Source organism: Sinohyriopsis cumingii, unplaced genomic scaffold (assembly GCF_028554795.1).
Source record: "Sinohyriopsis cumingii isolate HCF-2022 unplaced genomic scaffold, ASM2855479v2 utg000127l, whole genome shotgun sequence".
NCBI classification, from domain to species: domain Eukaryota; kingdom Metazoa; phylum Mollusca; class Bivalvia; order Unionida; family Unionidae; genus Sinohyriopsis; species Sinohyriopsis cumingii.
The window spans coordinates 7,211,876-7,230,081 of record NW_028315871.1 but is presented as its reverse complement, the minus strand read 5'-3'; the positions used below and the strand labels follow the sequence as shown (position 1 = coordinate 7,230,081).

At 34.0% G+C, this 18,206-nt stretch overlaps 1 protein-coding gene across 2 annotated transcripts; it reads right to left on the bottom strand.

Moving 5' to 3' along the window:
* Positions 1-4,961: 4,961 nt before the first annotated feature.
* On the bottom strand, positions 4,962-11,690 carry LOC149774881 (uncharacterized). 2 transcript variants are annotated; one of them, XM_089944675.1, is made up of 4 exons: positions 11,329-11,690; positions 10,276-11,040; positions 9,674-10,069; positions 4,962-5,740 (listed from the first exon to the last, which is right to left on the bottom strand). In XM_089944675.1, exons 1-4 carry the CDS (start codon positions 11,644-11,646, stop codon positions 5,702-5,704), a joined length of 1,518 nt encoding a protein of 505 aa, XP_089800801.1. In that variant the 5' UTR covers positions 11,647-11,690; the 3' UTR covers positions 4,962-5,701. The 2 variants fall into 2 exon arrangements, with proteins under 2 accessions (XP_089800801.1, XP_089800800.1); XM_089944674.1 differs by lacking the exon at positions 4,962-5,740 and having other exon boundaries at positions 8,158-10,069; positions 11,329-11,689.
* Between the last annotated feature and the right edge of the window lie 6,516 nt (positions 11,691-18,206).

The following is an 18,206-nucleotide window of genomic DNA, read 5'->3' as shown; positions in this document are numbered from 1 at the left end:
GTTAACCCAAAAACATCACCTTACCATTTTAAAACATTAAAAGACACTATGCCCCTACAAATGTAATCTGCTTATACTCCATTCGGTATGTACCAAATAAGGACATGTGTTCTGATGCTTACTCATCTTATAAATTGCTGATTGTGCACTTTATCTTCCGCCAGAAGTCAAGGACTCGTGATCTTTCTATTATCTTTTTTCTGGGTTTGTGTACGTCATTACATGAATATCTGCTGCAACATCTTTTTCCATGAAACAAGAGATCTTTAAACAGATAGCGTCAGTAGAAAGTAATTAGCTTGCTCAACACAAATGGGACTAATGTTACTGAGTCTAAATTTGCTGACTTTGAATACAAGAAGAAACGTGTTATTGAATGCGATGATTTTACATTTCCCATTTACATAGCATAGCATTAATTAAAATAGTACATATTTGTACTACAAAAACAAAAGAATTGTTTTGATACACATTTGCTAAAGATTTCAGTCCTGACACCTCTAGATCCTTTTCATTTTTAATAATTGTATGCACAACGGCTTTTACAGAATTAGAGGGATAATTGATTATGAATTTAATTTTTGGATGGCTTTATCGCTGTAAGTATGTTCTGTAAATCAACGCAATTGATGTGAATTAAAAACGTAGTTTTAAAATTATCATAATTTATCCATTAATCATCCTCATTAACAAAATCATTCACAAATCTAACTCCTTTCTGAAACCATGGTTTATAATACATACTTTTTCCATATATCAAAATATAAAGATTAAACCATATCTGTGTTTCTAAAACAATTTCGGCTGTGATAATTTTGAAAGATCAAATTAGTTCTAAGAATGCTTCACATACCTGTATTAAAAAGGACTGAGATTCTCTTTCTACTGAGTTAATAAAATCTATCCTAAACAAAAAGAAGGTATCAATATTTGATACTAAAAATTGTAACAGACTTTTCCATTAAGAATGATTGGATAATATTCTTGTAAGCCATGTAAGTTTCAAAGCATTCACGAAAGCAAATATATTAATCATATTTAATACCCCCTCATGATAAACTTTCACAACAATATTTCGTTTAATGCTGTCCTTTGACACATGTCTCAAAAAGTTGTGAAATAGTGCTGTGTAGATGAATTTGATAATAACAATAAAAGATGACTAATTCTGGAAATAGCTCAACTAAATCCGTTAGCAGGCTCTTATAAATTTCTCGAATTTTAGATGGTTTATTAAGAGATAATTTGTTTGCAAGTTAGCTGAAAACTTGACACATAACACAACGAACTCAATAAATCCCCAGTTAAGTTTACATTCTGAAAATATTTCATAAAACTATCGGTTCTACTTCCGATCCAAATCACCTTTGTTTTTTCAGTAGTTATACTAAGTCCGGAAAATGTTGAATACTGATATAGAAGATGCAAAGCAGACACCATAGACTTCTCTGAACCACCAAAAGTAAGTGACATATCATCAGCATATATAGAATGAAAGTATGTTATGTCACCTGTATTTATTCCCCATAAATCCTTACTTTTATCTTATGAGCCACAAATCTATGCACAATGGTAAAAAGATGTTCTGGGATAGATATAGGATACCCAAGTTCACAGTCTCTTTCATTACCAAACTAATTGGAAATGTGACCATTGATAATTACACAAGATTTGATGTTCCGATAGAAACCTTTACCCAATTTGGTGGTTCCTCAAAATTGAAAAAATATAACTTTATGAAAGAGTTGCCTTACAACCGAGTCAAATGCATTTTTAAAGTTGGTTAAAAAGGTAGTCCAGGTATTTTGTGTTTTTTGGTGTACAACATTAGGTCATATAAGTTTCCGATATTCTCTCCAATATATCGTCCATTTAGAATCCCTGTTTGATCCTTGTATATATGATTGTGGGTAGCAATTTTAACCCTTTCTTGCAATACATGCATAAACAATTTTTTATGAACCATCCAGAAGTGCAATGGGTCTCCAGTTTAAAGTATACTGCTTAGGTTTATCACATTTTAGTATGCACATAATTACTCCTCTCTGTGTGGAAGAAAATACTAAAACAATTTAACAGTTAATAGTATCACTGAAAACAGTCCAATCTCCTTCCAAAACGATTATCAAATTCTGTGGTGAATCCATCAGATCCTGGACCTTTCTTCCTTAGTCATTTTATGTACAACATTTGTAGCTTTAACATATGATATAGGTCCATATAAAGAATGTTTCTGTAAACCATTCAGTCTTGGAATATCAAGATAATTAAGCTGCATTTCAAGATTGACCCATTCAACTTCACGCTTTTAATACATATTCATATAAAATACTTATCCTTCATCAAAAATTTATTTCTGACATTCTGTTAAGGAACCATTGCGTTTAACAAGAGGTGGCATCAATCTGCTAATTTAGTTTATATTTTCTAAGATACAGAAGTATTTAGTCGCTTTCTCTCCTCCTTCAACCCATAATACTCTAGGTCTAACCCTCAACCCATCCATCTTTTTCTTTCTAATACCTATTTTTGAAGTTTATTTATATCACTTCACTCTCCTAAATTGCTTTAATTCGTCGGTATATTCTGCAATTTCAACACCGCGGTCAGAATCCATTACTTATGTGATGGTGAATCTAATCTTCAACAGAAAGGCGCACTCCCCCCAACAACAAAAAAAATCCCTCTAAGTATCCGTAAGGATAGATGAGAAATGATTCAAACTGAATTTCATCTTTAGCTACCAATGATAATGATGTTGTAAATGATAGATTTTAAAACACCGATGTCGGGTTCTTTACGTATTATTAATCGAGATCGGGCTGTTTATTTATCAATGCTGATAATTGACTCCATCCACAATAATAACCGGATATGATAAATACGATCCAGACCCGTGCACCTTTAAGATGTGAGATTTAGGTTTATCAAAACCATTCACATTATGAAAAATAATTCGACAATTTGTGTATTTTTATATTTAATTGTTTCCTTTTCATCAATGGTCATCAGCTTTTGGTATTCTGTAAATGAATTTACTACATGTGGTGGTGGAGTCCCATTTGTGATCTGTATCTGCTATATACGCAACCGACATCCTGACGTATCCGATTCCACCATTTTCAGTCATCTCAACATTTAATGTTGGCAGTTTACCAGTTTGATCTTGAAAACCCATCCTGGTCATCACCAAGACCACCACGACTAGTAAACTTTAAATCTGCTTTGGTGGCAAACCTGTTCATATCTACATCAGTATCACGTCATCGGGCGGTCGAGTAACGTCCGTAAATGTTAATAGTCATTTTGTATAATATTATACGTACTGTAATATAAAATCAGCAAGTGTTTGCGGGGTAGGGCTTAGGGGAGCTTTGCTTCATGCCAGTGCATGCAACGCTTCAATAAAAAGAAGGCCCTTGTTTTACTACACACTATTTCAATCAAGGTGACAAAAGACAACCAAACACTCGAACAGGAACAATATCCTGTGATCATTTGCTTATTTCACAGGGTTATTACAGAAACCGAAGACTTACATGTCCCAGTTGGTTATTTTGTGAAAAAAGAGATCCTTACGTAAACATTGAGACCACCCGAGGTACCAACTGGTGACGAGTGGTCAGTGAGTTGTCTAATTTACGTTCCGAGATCATACCAACAGGACATCCTCTGTCTATCCCCTGAAACTCGCGTGGCTGGTCATTTAGGAGTCAATCATATTGATCACAAGATTTTCAACCATTTGTATTGGCCTAAAGTTAAACACGATGTTTTAAATACCGTAGATCTTGTTACATTTGTCAAATGGTAGGACTGTTGGTCCCTTTCCTACGACCAAGTCAGGCAACCAATAATCTATAAATTAGGCATCAACAGTTTGAATCTTCTGCAGATCACCCTGAAAATAAAAGGGCTTTGGAAAGATTTAATCAAATTTTGAATACGATTCTTTGATACAGGAAAGAACGGGATGAGGGTGCTCATTTGCTGTTGTTTGCTGTTAGGGAATCGGTTAAAAAATTGGGTTTTAATCCTTTTGAACTAGTTTATGGACATAATGTCCGTGTAAAATTGAAGTTGTTAAAAGAGATGTCTTTCAAATAATGTTCAAAGCTTTTTCCTGACCACTGATCTGATTTCAAATATAAGCTGTCAAATCTTTGTGAAGTAGCAAGAAATAATCTTTGCTTATTCAATCTAAAATGAAATTAAGGTATGTCAGGCATACACAGGAAAAGAGTTTTCAGCCTGGTGACAGAATTCTGGTTCTCCGGCCCATACCAGAAAGTATTTTGTAGGCTACATGTTTTAGCTGTTATTCTTATTCTGTATAAATATGTTAAAGGAGTATGTTGAAAGAGATATCATACTACATTTGTCTAATCAATTTAGTCCCATCCGAGGAGGACGCTCTATCCACTTAGGCCACCGGAGCAGTCACCTGACAAGAAAATAATCGCCGTTCTGTGTGTTATTTTAGCGAAAGCTGGAGCAATTCACCTGACAAGAGGATAATTACGGTTTTGTGTGGTATTTTAGCGAAAGCGGACGTAGTTCACCTGACAAGAGAATAATTACGGTTTTGTGTGGTATTTTAGCGAAAGCTGACGTAGTTCACCTGACAAGAGAATAATAGCGGTTAAGTGGTATTTTACGGAACTGCAACAGATGAAAATTTAGTTTAGAGGTAACTGGAGTAAATTGCCGTTCCCAAGGACACGCCAAAGACACGCCATGGATGATGCAAAGTGCTGACAGGATTTTGGTAGGGCATGTACACTTTATCGATAGTGCACGATATTAAGGGTTAGAACTAGGTGCATGCAGGTTTGGATCTTTGTCATCGTCTGAAGGAAAGGGTACAATTCTCAGTAAAGAACGAATTAAATTACTGATCAGTGTGATAATATTGTGTATACATGTAAACATTAATTTGTTAACATATTCACAACTCTCACTGTCTCGTACAAGAAGACACTAATGAAGGCTTGGACCCGTTAATGTTCACTACTTTTGAGCGTAGACTCAATTTTACGATCAAAGATGCTTGACATGCTTAAAATGTATGAAAACTAAAAAACAGTGCATAAATGTATATTTAAAAAAGTAAATGATACTGTAAAGTGGAGTTTGTTTTATAACATTATTTTTCAATACTTTAAAAGTTAACTTATTTTATAAACTAACATAGAACAAATTTTATATCAACTAAAGTCATAAAATGTGGGGAATAAGGCAGCGGACGTATAATGTTTTGAAAATTCAGGTAGAAAATTTCCAAGAAAGCACTTGTATTGGAACTGCAACAGAAGATATACTATGACAATATTCATGTTTTAATCGACTCTGTATGTGACACGAAATGGGGAAATTATAGTTTCAACATTATTTACTGTCAGATTAACCCCATAACTCTTCATTGCAGGTTGAAAAGTAGTAAAATTGAAGCTAAAGCTATTGAAGTTGATTAGTAATGGAATGAGTCTACAGTCCATCGGAGTCCGTTGGCAATCAAAATATTTATTTCAAGCTCGGTGAAAAACTGGTATTGTGCCAGCTGTAACTAATGTATTAAAGTGCTCTCTTCCTTGTATTAAATGTAACATCCGTTGTGATTGATGGCTTTTGTCATGTCTCCACATCTAGTATATTACTGGATCTGGATTTATGTGCGGAATGCTGCACTTTTTAAATAATGTCATGTCAGTCCTGCAAACAATCCCTTTTGGACTATCCGCTGACAAGGAGAAAAAAAGAAACAAGTAAAGGAGAAGCAGTGAAGGACAAAAATTAAAGAAATGCAATATAGAAACGTACAGATAATGAGTTGTACAAACAAGGATGGTGATTATCTGAAGTACAATTTAATAACATGAATAGTTACAACCCCTTTTGTATCATTTTCATTATACTGATTCTAAATTGTACAGTGCCTCATTAGTAACTGATGATTCCATCAAACTGCATACTTGTTCTTTTTCAAAAACCCTTAATCAAAAATAATATTTTTCTTTCGCAAACATTATGTGTTATATACCTGCAATGCCTTTAAATGTTTCCTGTCGTACATCAACCCATCATGTGAATTTGTGTCAATTTGCGATTATCACTGCTAAAGAATAATTTGTTTTATTGTACATTATTCCAGCATGTGAATTAGTGTCAATTTGTGATCGTCACTGTCAAACTATAATTTGCTTTACTTCAATTCCAGCATGTGACTGTCAATGTGTGATTATCACTGCTAAACTTTATTTTGCTTTCTTTGTACATCATTCCAGCATGTGAATTTGTGTCAACTGATTATCACTGCTAAGTTGCCAGCTGTGGAGAGCAGTATTGTGCTCCTTACTGTCCCTTATTCACAACGTGATTTACTGCACAGCGTGTAATTTTAAGTGTTCAATCCTGTCGAACATCCTACTCGGCTTTTGATCATTTCACATCCAAATGTGTTGTGTAACATTTCTGACTAACCAAACCATATTAATATTGTTAAATATGTTCATATATCTTTTTTCCGTAGTAAACCTCCCTTTACACACTCTACGTCACCTGTTTCAATTGTGCCGTGCTCTGTAATGTTTTGTAGGGAACAATGAAATCAGGAAGAACAGTATTGTTTGAAGTCACCTGTGCATTTGTTCCTATGTACATGTTACAGGAGTTTCAAATTATTTTAGAAAACGTTTTGATTGAAATATTATATAAAACATTCAGAAAATAAAATTTTACAAAAATCAAGTGGTAGTTTATTAAGCATTTTTACCGACTTGCAATATTAGGACTCTAATCTCATTACTCCAATACTCCCACCAGTAACAATTAAATACAATGTATATTTTCTGCTGCGCTGTTTTAAAGTCATATAGGCAAAATACACTGCATTTAGCTCAATCCGCACATATGACTACAATGGGTATCGATATAATATTTATACAAGTTGTTGTTGTTGTTGTCGGGTTTAACACCATTTTCCAGCACACGATAAGCTATACATGGCGGCCAGTATTAATGGTGCAGGAGGAACCCGGGAAAACCCCGGAAAGAATCACCGACCCACGAGAAGCTACTATTTATACAAGTAAAAAATGTGTTAATAACAAACATAACAGATTTTTCAACTTGAAAATATAAGTATTGCTTAAAACTAATGTTAAATGCATACTGAGAAATAGAGGACATAATTAAAATAAGCCATACACACACACACTCAGATATACATATATGTTTATACATATATGTTTATATATATATATATATATATATATATATATATATATATATATATATATATATATATATATATATAAGCATATACATATACACATACATATGCACATATAAACATATACATATAGACATATACAGATACAGACATATACAGATACAGACATATACAGATATAGACATATACATATACAGATAAAGACATACAAATATACATATATAGACATATTCATATAAAGATATAGATATATACATATACAGATATAGACATATACATATACAGATATAGACATATACTTATACAGACATAGACATACACATATACAGATATATACATACACATATAGAGATGTAGACATACATATATACAGATATAGACATACACATATACAGATATAGACATATACATATATATATACACAGACATACACATATATATACATATAAATATATATACATATACATATATACATACGCATATACATATATACATATACACATACACATATACACATATATATACACACATATATTCACATACTTATATACAGATACATACATATATACACATACATAAATATATATACATATATGCACATACATACATATATATACATATATACACATACATACATATGTACATATATTATATATATACATTATATACACATATACACACACACACATATATATATATATATATATATATATACATTCATATACACACAAAACATATATATATATATATATATATATATATATATATATATATATATATATATATATATATAAAGATACATATATACATATATATATATAGATATATATATACATACATATATATACATATATATATACATACATATATATACATTCATATATATATATATATATATATATATATATATATATATATATATATATATATATATATATATATATAAATATACATATTTGCGTTTCCCACTTCTCCCGCTCCCACTTCTCCCTGTATTGTCCAAAAGGAGAAGTTACTTCTCTTTAAAATTCAAGTCTAGCTTGACCCCTGATACCAGTTATTAATGTCGTACCCGAGAAAGAGACATTAACATTTTCTATAAATTACAGCACAAGTATGGATGCCCAATTCTGCAAGGTATCAGTTATTCAGGATAACAATTGTGGTTACCAACTGGTGTTTATCGAAAGATTATACGTTTCACAAGTCTTGAATCATTTGCCTTAAGGCGATGTAGTTCAGAAGCAATGAGGACGAAAGAACATCACGTCACTGCGCTATACAAGTTTTCGATGCTACTTATGAACAGGATCAGTTACATAAATTAAAAATTACGTCTCCAAAAAGTATGGATTTATTTCTCAAGAAGGTTGTCCAATATCCACTGGATCCCAATTTTTTATCCTTCTGCAGTAACCAGGGCTGTAAGTGACGGTGATAGTTGGTATAGAGGTCTCGTGGGCATCTAACATGTCATGCGAATACACAAGTGGGACCATGTCCACGTAACATGATGCAAGGACGTTGTTGATGATAATGGTTCCTGACATCGTGATCGGTACGTGGACACCGTCGTCAGTGGATTCGGCAATCACAGTGACGATATCATCTACCAGGGAGGAAAAGTTCGTATTGAGAACAACCATAATTTTGCCTATTTGGAACTCAATTTTTCATATGGCCATGTCTAACAATATAGATTTTCGTGAGCAATCTTCAATGATTATTTACAAGACTTCAAGGTGATATACTCGGTTATGACGTTTGGGTTCCAATGAGCATAGAAGTAATCCTCGCTATATTCGAGTGTCTCAGAGGATGATGATGGGAAAAAAAAACTTTTGTCCAATACGGAAACAGACGATGGCCGTGTTCTGCCGTCATCAAGCGATATCAAAGCAGATCGCAGGAAGGAGCATTGCTTGACATTACGAACTTTGCAATATATTTCCCAGCAACTATAAACGGATGGTGATGGACCATAAAATAAACTCGGGATTCAAATTGTCTTAAAATTAATTGTATTTTTTCTTCGACATTTGCCTGCATCTCAGGATTTTCCTTTGCCTCTTTTATTGTAGCCGCTATTTCTTCTTCTTTTATTCTTTCAAATTCATCCATTTTCTCTTCTAATCTCTTTTTTTCGTCTTCTAATTTTTCCTGTGCCATTTCAAACAAGGAGTTAGTATAGGTTCTACCATTATTGTTTGAAACAAGTCCGTCTATCAATATAATAATATTGATGACCTGATCTCTAAGAATTCCAGGATCTTCTTCCAAATTGTCGATAAGAGCGCAACGATAGTTGCATTCTTTCAAAACACTTTCTAAATACCCTCCCTGGCATTTTATGTACTCCATAAAAGTGGTCTCCCGTTTGTGCATTTTCATGTTTTTCTTAAAACTATCCCCGTGTGTGAAAACAAATATACCATACTTTACCAGAATATCTTCTCCAAACATGCGCTTGAGGACACTGATTGCCATTTTCTCCTCGTCGGTAATCTTGACGTCTGCGTTAACCACAAAAATAAAAGCATGGAATCCCTTTGGTCGGAGTGCGATAGCAGTTCCTAACTCTTCTAATGCCTCCTTCGGGTGTTTGGTGTCCATTGTTCCCGGTGTGTCCACCAAACAAACTTCTCTTCCTCCTATGGTCCCAGTTTCCATCTGACAGTTAATCGATACAGAGTCACTTGCCATTTTTGAAATGAATCTCTTTTCACCAAAGATACTGTTTGCAGTTGCGCTTTTTCCATGGCCAGTCTTTCCAACAAGGAGAATGCTTAGAGATTCACCAGGCGGGAGGCCTCTGACAGGCGTTCCAGAAGTTCCCGTCTGAAAAAAAGAATTAAATCAGCTTGTCATAATATGCAAAAGAAATATTTAAGGTTTGCTCTATGTACATTCATTTCGTTAAAAGTAAATCCAAGTTAAATTAACAGATCGGATATCTTGTTTTGCAAACAATCTGATTTATGCCAAATTCTAAATAAATAAAAAATGTTTTTGAAATTTAGCCGTAAGAAAAATATTATGCTTACCGATACATGTCGCTGAACATCTTTTAAGAACTTTTTTACTTCGAGTTTAAAGCCTCCAATTTTTTTATTTTCATCGTAGTAATCAACAGCATGCTGAATCTGATCCAGGCTCTCTCCAGCATTCGTGACATCTAATTTTGATATAACTGTGTCGAATCTTGATTTCACGCTTCGAATCCTTTTCTCAATTTCAGTACCCTTTTCCTCATGTTCCTTTGTCAGGTTCTGTACAGCATTTTCTAAAAACGTCTGCAGCATGGATTTTGCCTGTCTGATGTCGTCATACAGGTCTTCTAATTCTCTAATCTGAGTTTCAAGGCCTGGCTGACGTAGAACGGCGTGAAAATCAGGATCAAGGTGAGTCAGTGGAACCAATTCACATCTGATAGGTGCACCCTTTCCCTCTTTCATCTGTATCATTTGATTTTGGAAATCATCCAACGCCTTCAACATGCTGTCAACATCTCTTGGCAATTTTATGCCTGGCGTGGTGCAGTATAAACTGAATTTTATTTCTGAACTCTCTTTGAGGTCCTGCTCCATTTTCCTAAAATTTGCCTTACCCTCAGCATCGAGAACGCCATAGACTTGAAGCCCAGCGTCAACGTTTGCCTTTATTTCTTCAAGTTGTTTCGAGTCAGATGCGATAATGCGGATACTGAGAACTAAGTCTCCTCCATAGATGATTGAACGAATGTAATGGGTACCCTTGTTGTTCTTGTTCCAATTTTGAACTAGCCTTGGGTTTATCAGTGTTGTAGATAACTGTCAAGAAAAAAATATTTAACTATCACAGTAATAGTCAACTAATAAAAACCTACTTAAACAAAGTTTTGATGTATGCTACAGAACTTTAAATTATACTTAGTCATGTTATAATTTCCTGTCGCATCTCCAGATTTGGAGGCAAAAAGCAAAATGACAAGGTACATTTTAACTTAACCACAATAATTTGATTTCTATTGTCTCTGATCCTAAAACAAACTAAATTTAAATGTTTATCCATCATCATTTTAAGTATAATAACCATCTCCGAAATGAATGAAAACTCACCGTTTGCACGTGAGCTATGGCCAGAATTTCCAACACATTCTCTTCGGATCTGTTATCCTTGAGATATGACCCCATTCCTTGTACATTCAAAATCCCCGCTTTAACTTTCAAGGATATGTCTCCCGAAATATCAAGTACATTGTTCACATCAGAGGAATTCTTAATGACGTGATATTTGACTATCGTTGAAGGACATTCGTCTGTTTGTGGATTGGACATACACTCCCTCGTAAAAATATCCAGTCCAATAGAATGGTTAGTTAGGTCATAGGTTCTACCCAGGGTCATTAGTGGTCGATAGGGTAAATATTCTGCCATTTGAGATTTCTTGCTGAAATTGAAAATAACGACAAAGAGTTAAAACTATTTGCAAAGTTTAAAAGCAACAGATTGGGACAGGAATTATCTTTTGATCCAGATCTCAATGTCTTTTTATATATCTTTAATTTTTCAGCTCACGGGAAATGTTTTAAACACATTGTAACATGAGTCGAGCTGTAGTGAATGGATGCCTGGATTAAATGACAACACAAAGCAATATGTTGTTGTTGTTGTTGTGGGTTTAACGCCATTTTTCAGCACACGATAGGCTATATATGGCGGCCAGTATTAATGGTGAAGGAAGAACCCGGGAAAACCCCGGAAAGAACCACCGACCCACGAGAAGCTACTGGCAAGCTTTATCACATACCCACATTGGCTGAATCAGACTCGAACCGACGCAGGCAGAGGTGAGATGGCAGTGATCCGTAACGAAGAGCGCTTTAGACCACTCGGCCACCAAAGCAATGTGATGAAGGATGTAAGTTTATGAAATGAATTAACAAATATATGTATATTGCCTACAACATATACAGTGTGACTCTTTCAAGCTCTAAACATACAACTCATTCAATTACTTTACACAAACATTTGTTCTATGCGAATGAATTTGTGACTTATTAAAACCTCATGACATACAAAAATAATTCATACAATCATTCAAAACTGGGCAAACAAAAATGTGATTCATATATTCAAAGATTGTAGATATATGATACAGTAAAAGCAAAATGTGATTCATATTATCGCATGCAATAAAGGTAAGATTCATATAATCTCATGCAAATAGGTGCAACTCAATTGTACTCAAATATACTCATTTGAAACAACATATGTTTCATGTACTTAGCTGAAACACAACATGAATTGAAACAGATCAATTCTAATAATCATAACAATTATATCAAAGTAAGCTCCGAACAACCTCGATTCCGCAGTAAATACCGTTACTCTACATTGAGATGCGTTTTAGTTTTGGTGGCAAAAACAAATATTGACACTCCAAATTTTCTTTGTAACGAACCATTGTGAATAGGACCATGTTAGTACAAGTTTTTACTCTTTCTCTCTGAGTGACGGATTTCTTATTTGTTAAGTACTATTTATAGCTTATTGATATAATTGCTTCAAAACAGCATATTTTGACATTGACCAAAACAATAATAGACCCAATACTAATATGAATTATGTTCTGAACATTCTCACTCATCTATAAAATATTGAACACAATTTAACATTTTGATAATTAGCAGTATCTGCGCTACTAGCTTATTTTACCATGGCACAATAAAATTATCCATTTCGTTCCTTGCTATCGTCTGCTTGTATTTAGCGCTGAACTGCGGACACGAGGTTGTTCGGATCTTACCTTTCGGTCAATGGTGAAATCCAAGACTATCCGAATGCAAAATGGCACGTCTAGACGGCATTTGTCCAAACGTCCAAATCGGCGAACAATTATTGCATTTTCTCCATTATGTCACAAACTGAACGAAGTGTGTCGAGCTATTTTGAAAATTGAACTATTCTTGATTACGACTGGCTCAAGTTCGAAATTAGCAGACGCAATTAGGATAAAATGGCAGTGTTGAAACTACCGAGGGGTGCGGACTGGTGTCTTCCCTTGTGCTATATTGTTACAGGTTAGAACCCCCATCCCTTGATTAAAGGACGGATTCTCCAAAGCTTCTTTGTAACGAAACCCCTGGGGATACACCTGTACAAACAGCTAAAATGAAACCAAACTGGTCGTAATAACAGGTACGGAATTACAATCTATAATCACATGCTACGAAATTAAACTCTTAACAGCAACTTGTAACAGTTCAAAAATTCATAAAGTTTCAAATTCGCGTAGTGATGAAGGCTACTTTTCCCGCTACGTCATTAAAACTGAATATGTTTTACACATTTGCAAATAAGATAAAATGTAAGACTTACCCCTTTGGCTGTAGAATGAAATGGAGAGCGATTAGAACAGAAACTTGCCTTAAATCTACAGGAAAATGAGTATTAGCAACGGTAAAATACCCGTTCATACCGTGGTTTTTGTGTCTCTCGCCGCAAGTGATTTACGACGAGTTGCATGTTAGCTCAGTGTGTGTGTGTGTGTGTGTGTGTGTGTGCGATTTGGATTTTTAAAGTAGCTTTAACAATTTTCAGTCATATCGCTATGATGTCTGCAGTGTTACAGTTTATAATGAAGTCTAGCACTGGGACATCATGTCGCAGACATGTAGCATGATGTCCCACCCAGTCACATTATCCTGACACCAGGCTGACCAGTCCTAAAACTAACCTCTTAATGCTGAGCGCCAAGCGAGGCAGCTGTTAGTGCCATTTTTGTAAGTCTTTGGTATGACTCGGCCGGGGATCGAACTCATGACCTCCCGCATCCGAGGCGGACGCTCTAGCTCAGTCAATTAACAAGAAAAATAATTATCCACCCTAGGTAATGTTGTACGCATGTACGACGAAAATGATCAAATCGTTCTAAGGCGAACCAAGTTATTTCTTGCCTTAATCAGTGACACACATTCGATGGTAGCTTGTTTAGAAGCCTTACTCCTTTTATAAAGAACCTCCACACAAATTTTATTTTCTTTCTCTGGATATGTCTGTGGCACACATTTTTTATTTTGGTCTAGTATTTGAGAGATATGGGTTATATATAATTTTTGTGGTTGTTCATGTGACAGTTTGACACATTAATAAAAAATTTCATACAACAATGAGCATAATCGCATTGCAATATTATTTTCTGAAAGTGGCACACGTATCTAGACACGTCATAACCCCGTGATACAATGATGTGTGCAGCACCAGTCACCCTGGAGTAGAACGTGACAGCAGTAAATCATGCCTGGTAAACTTTTATATAGAAAAGAGCCTTACTGGGACATGAAATTATATAACTGGATTTTGCAGACATATACACACAAATTAAATAATAAATCAAATAACAAAATAATTCCAAATCTATATTTATCACACACAGTATCATACACAATCATAGTATGATTATATTATCAATTTTATTTTTTTAACACTGATATACTTTATCGATAAGTCAGTGCAGGTAAGACAAATTTTTAGTTACATCCCATGATATGTCTATTGATGGCTACAGTACAATGTATGCAAATCGACATACATCTCAAGCAAGACAAAGTCGTATAGGAATGGTTATATATATATATATATATATATATATATATATATATATATATATATATATATATATATATATATATATATATAACAGAAACGAAGCTAAACCAAAACGTTTAGTGCTATTCAACAAATGATTTATTCACTACAATACAAATTGAAAATTTAAAAAGAACTTGCAGTATTGTGAATTAATCCCAGATAGTCAACAAAGTTATATAACAATTCCAAAATATAGAGCGTTCCAAATGAATACCAGAATAGAATGTGCTGATGTGCCAATAGTCTTGAATGAGTTTTGGTCCAAAACATCAATAATCTCTTTGTAATTCCAATGAGTAATTTAAATAAATAAATCGTCAAAAATTGTAACTGACCAAAACAAAAATTGATTCCAAAAAGACTGATGTTTAGATGGAAATAAATAATTCTGTTTATCGCAACCTTTATATAAAAACCCAAAACAATAAGTGGACCAGTATGTGGGTCATTTTCCCTCAAATACGTAAACAAGTTCGCGTCTGTTTACTTATAGGAATCTACGTGACAAAGATCGGGTAGACCAGGGTCTTTTCCAAGGGAAAAAAAAACAATGTCTTGAAATCAAATCCAATAAACATGTTTAAAATTGATCATTATGTTAAACTATAGTCTTCCATCATGGACAATAGTTAGCTATGGAATATGTTTACATGACCTTTGCAATCTACAATCAATGGCAAAAGTTAAACACAATATAGATATCCATACAATGAGGAATATATAATAAGCCATTGTAATAATATGGGAGGCGGATGTGTATGCCACCTATCTTTACATCGGAATCTAAAAGAGATTCTATAACTGATTAAGCTCTTTTGTTGTCATGACTTCAAGCGTCAGAACGTGTTCAAACTTGAGGTGACATATTTATTTTTGCAGTTTCTTGTGGAATAAAATTTGAATAATATCATCTTGCGAAAGTAGCAGATCTGCCAAAACTAGGAAGTCTTTATCAGTAAAGCGATCTATTTTGTTCCGTGTTAGTCCACTTTCAGTAAGGTATAAAAACATATCAAGTACAGATATACTATTATTGGAAAGTTGGAAAACGTACATTTAAAAAGTTATATTCGAGACTGGTGCAGCTTTGGTAAAAATTATTTTCAACTAAAATGTTAGCAAAGTAGACGTAGATGTTACTTACTACCAGAACTGCTTCACAACTGCAGTTCCAAACCCTATGAGCTCAATGGATTCTTGCTATCTCTAAACCTGATATAATTATTGGACTTTTTGCATTTCACAGAACGAAGGCAATCATTAGGCATATCTCTCCCACCATTAGACACACTCAATCAACACATGTCCAATTAAAGTAGTTGCTGCCCTTTTTCCTTTTCCCCCAAACAACATCAATGTTTCTCAGTATTATTCTGTACAGACTAATATAACTCCTTCGAAAAGACTTATTTTCTCCTTCGTTTTGAAAATGTATCGCTTGCTGGGCGCCATTATTTAAAAATTCTATAACGACTAAGATCACAATTAATTTTCCTATATAGTCTCTACATTTGTTTGTCAGTACTGAACTTTTCATTGTGTGACAATCAAAACAAATAAAAATTTTTATTTTTAATTTCATTCTTATATTTTCAAATTCAATATACATAACATATTAAAATATCATGTGTCTATCATTAATAATAAACATTTTATACCAATTTAAATCTAAATAAAAATTGCACTGAACAGGACCCAGAACACAATTTTACTATATATTCTCTACATTTGTTTCGCAGTACTGGTTTCTTATAATAAAATCACAATTATTGGTTGGGTTCAGTACATACGAATGTAGTCCCAGTCTATTTATAGTGCATTTTCCTGATACAAGAGTTAGATTTAGGTATTCTTGGTATGGATTTGAAGGTAATTGTTTATTCTTTAGAATATGAGCTTAAGGTGTAGTTGTCTGGGTGTGTTTTGGCGGCAGTGTACAGTGAGTAACAAGGTCTTGGTGATGATCCGGAAGTGAAATATGTTGGTTTGTTTACAGTCTAGCCTCTCAAAGAAATGCCGGTGAATCTATGACAAGAACTTCACCGTGAAGTAATCTTGGCAGGTATTTTGGATTGATATATGATTTGTATTGATTGTCAAACAGTGGAAAGTTCAGTACTGAGAAACAAATGTAGAGAAAATGTAGTTAAAAATAATTGTGTTCTGGGTCCATAAGCAACAGCCTGATCATGCAGACGTTTTGCATGACGAAATATTTGCAATTTGAAGTGTCTGAGATACTCTGTAAAAGTAGCCTGGTTCTTTCACAAGCTCCACTAAATTCGGTATGAAACCCGAATCTAAATCAAATACGGATAAGCCAGTCTGCGGATGTTACCGCAACAATCGTATTTCTGTAATTTTGCTTTTATTCCGTAAGTTTGTATTTTACGGTTATTTTCGTAAGACTTATGGTCAAATTGTAACCTTTAGCATGTCTGACATAGTTTTGTCCTTTTGCATTTGCTGTATTCTTTGTTTTTTGTTAAGGGGTTCAGCTACACAGCAAAGAAGATGCAAACCAAAGGTTTTGAAAATTTTAAAATATTAATTAAGCTTTTTACAAATTTTTACGTACGACATTCGCATATGATTACGTGTGTTTCACTAACGAGAGTTTGCACTTTTTTTCTCTTTTTTTTAAAGTTTCCCTTACAATTTTACATAGCTTAAAGACAAGTTCGAGTCAAACAGAGGGAAAGTTTGAGAAACGCCTGGTATTCTAGTATATACCGTATAGAATATCTTTTTTTAACAAGGCTATTTTAAAACATTTATAGACGTTATCTGTATAAAGAATATGAAGGCATTAGTATATGTATGATACATTTAACTTTTCTGATTAGTCCGAAAAATATTAACAAGCGAGATATTAAATCACCAATTTTAATGAAATTCTGTCGAAAGAACAAAGCAAAAAACTCCGAACCACTGGCACGCTTGCTCAAATCACAGCATTGGCCAAGCTCCAGACTCGAACCCACGTGGACAAAGGTGAGATGGCAGTGATCATTAAAGGCTTTGGACCATTCGCCCCCCTGCCGGCCCCACTTTCTATGAATAAATCTAAAGGAGAAAACAAAACCAAACAGACGTCATCGACATTTCAATATCACCTTAATCAGATCGTCGTTTCATTCCATAATTTGCTTTTTTTATTTCATAATATGCTATGGACAACTGCAGTTCGGACTTTACATTGTCCAAAATCAAGTTCATTTTCTACCAAATCTGAATCATTACTTATTTTTTACTATGTAAACGACTAATACATCGCTAATATTTTCTCTATGAGTATCGGTTAACTATTATGATTATTATCATGGCCTGAGTCAAGGGCATTG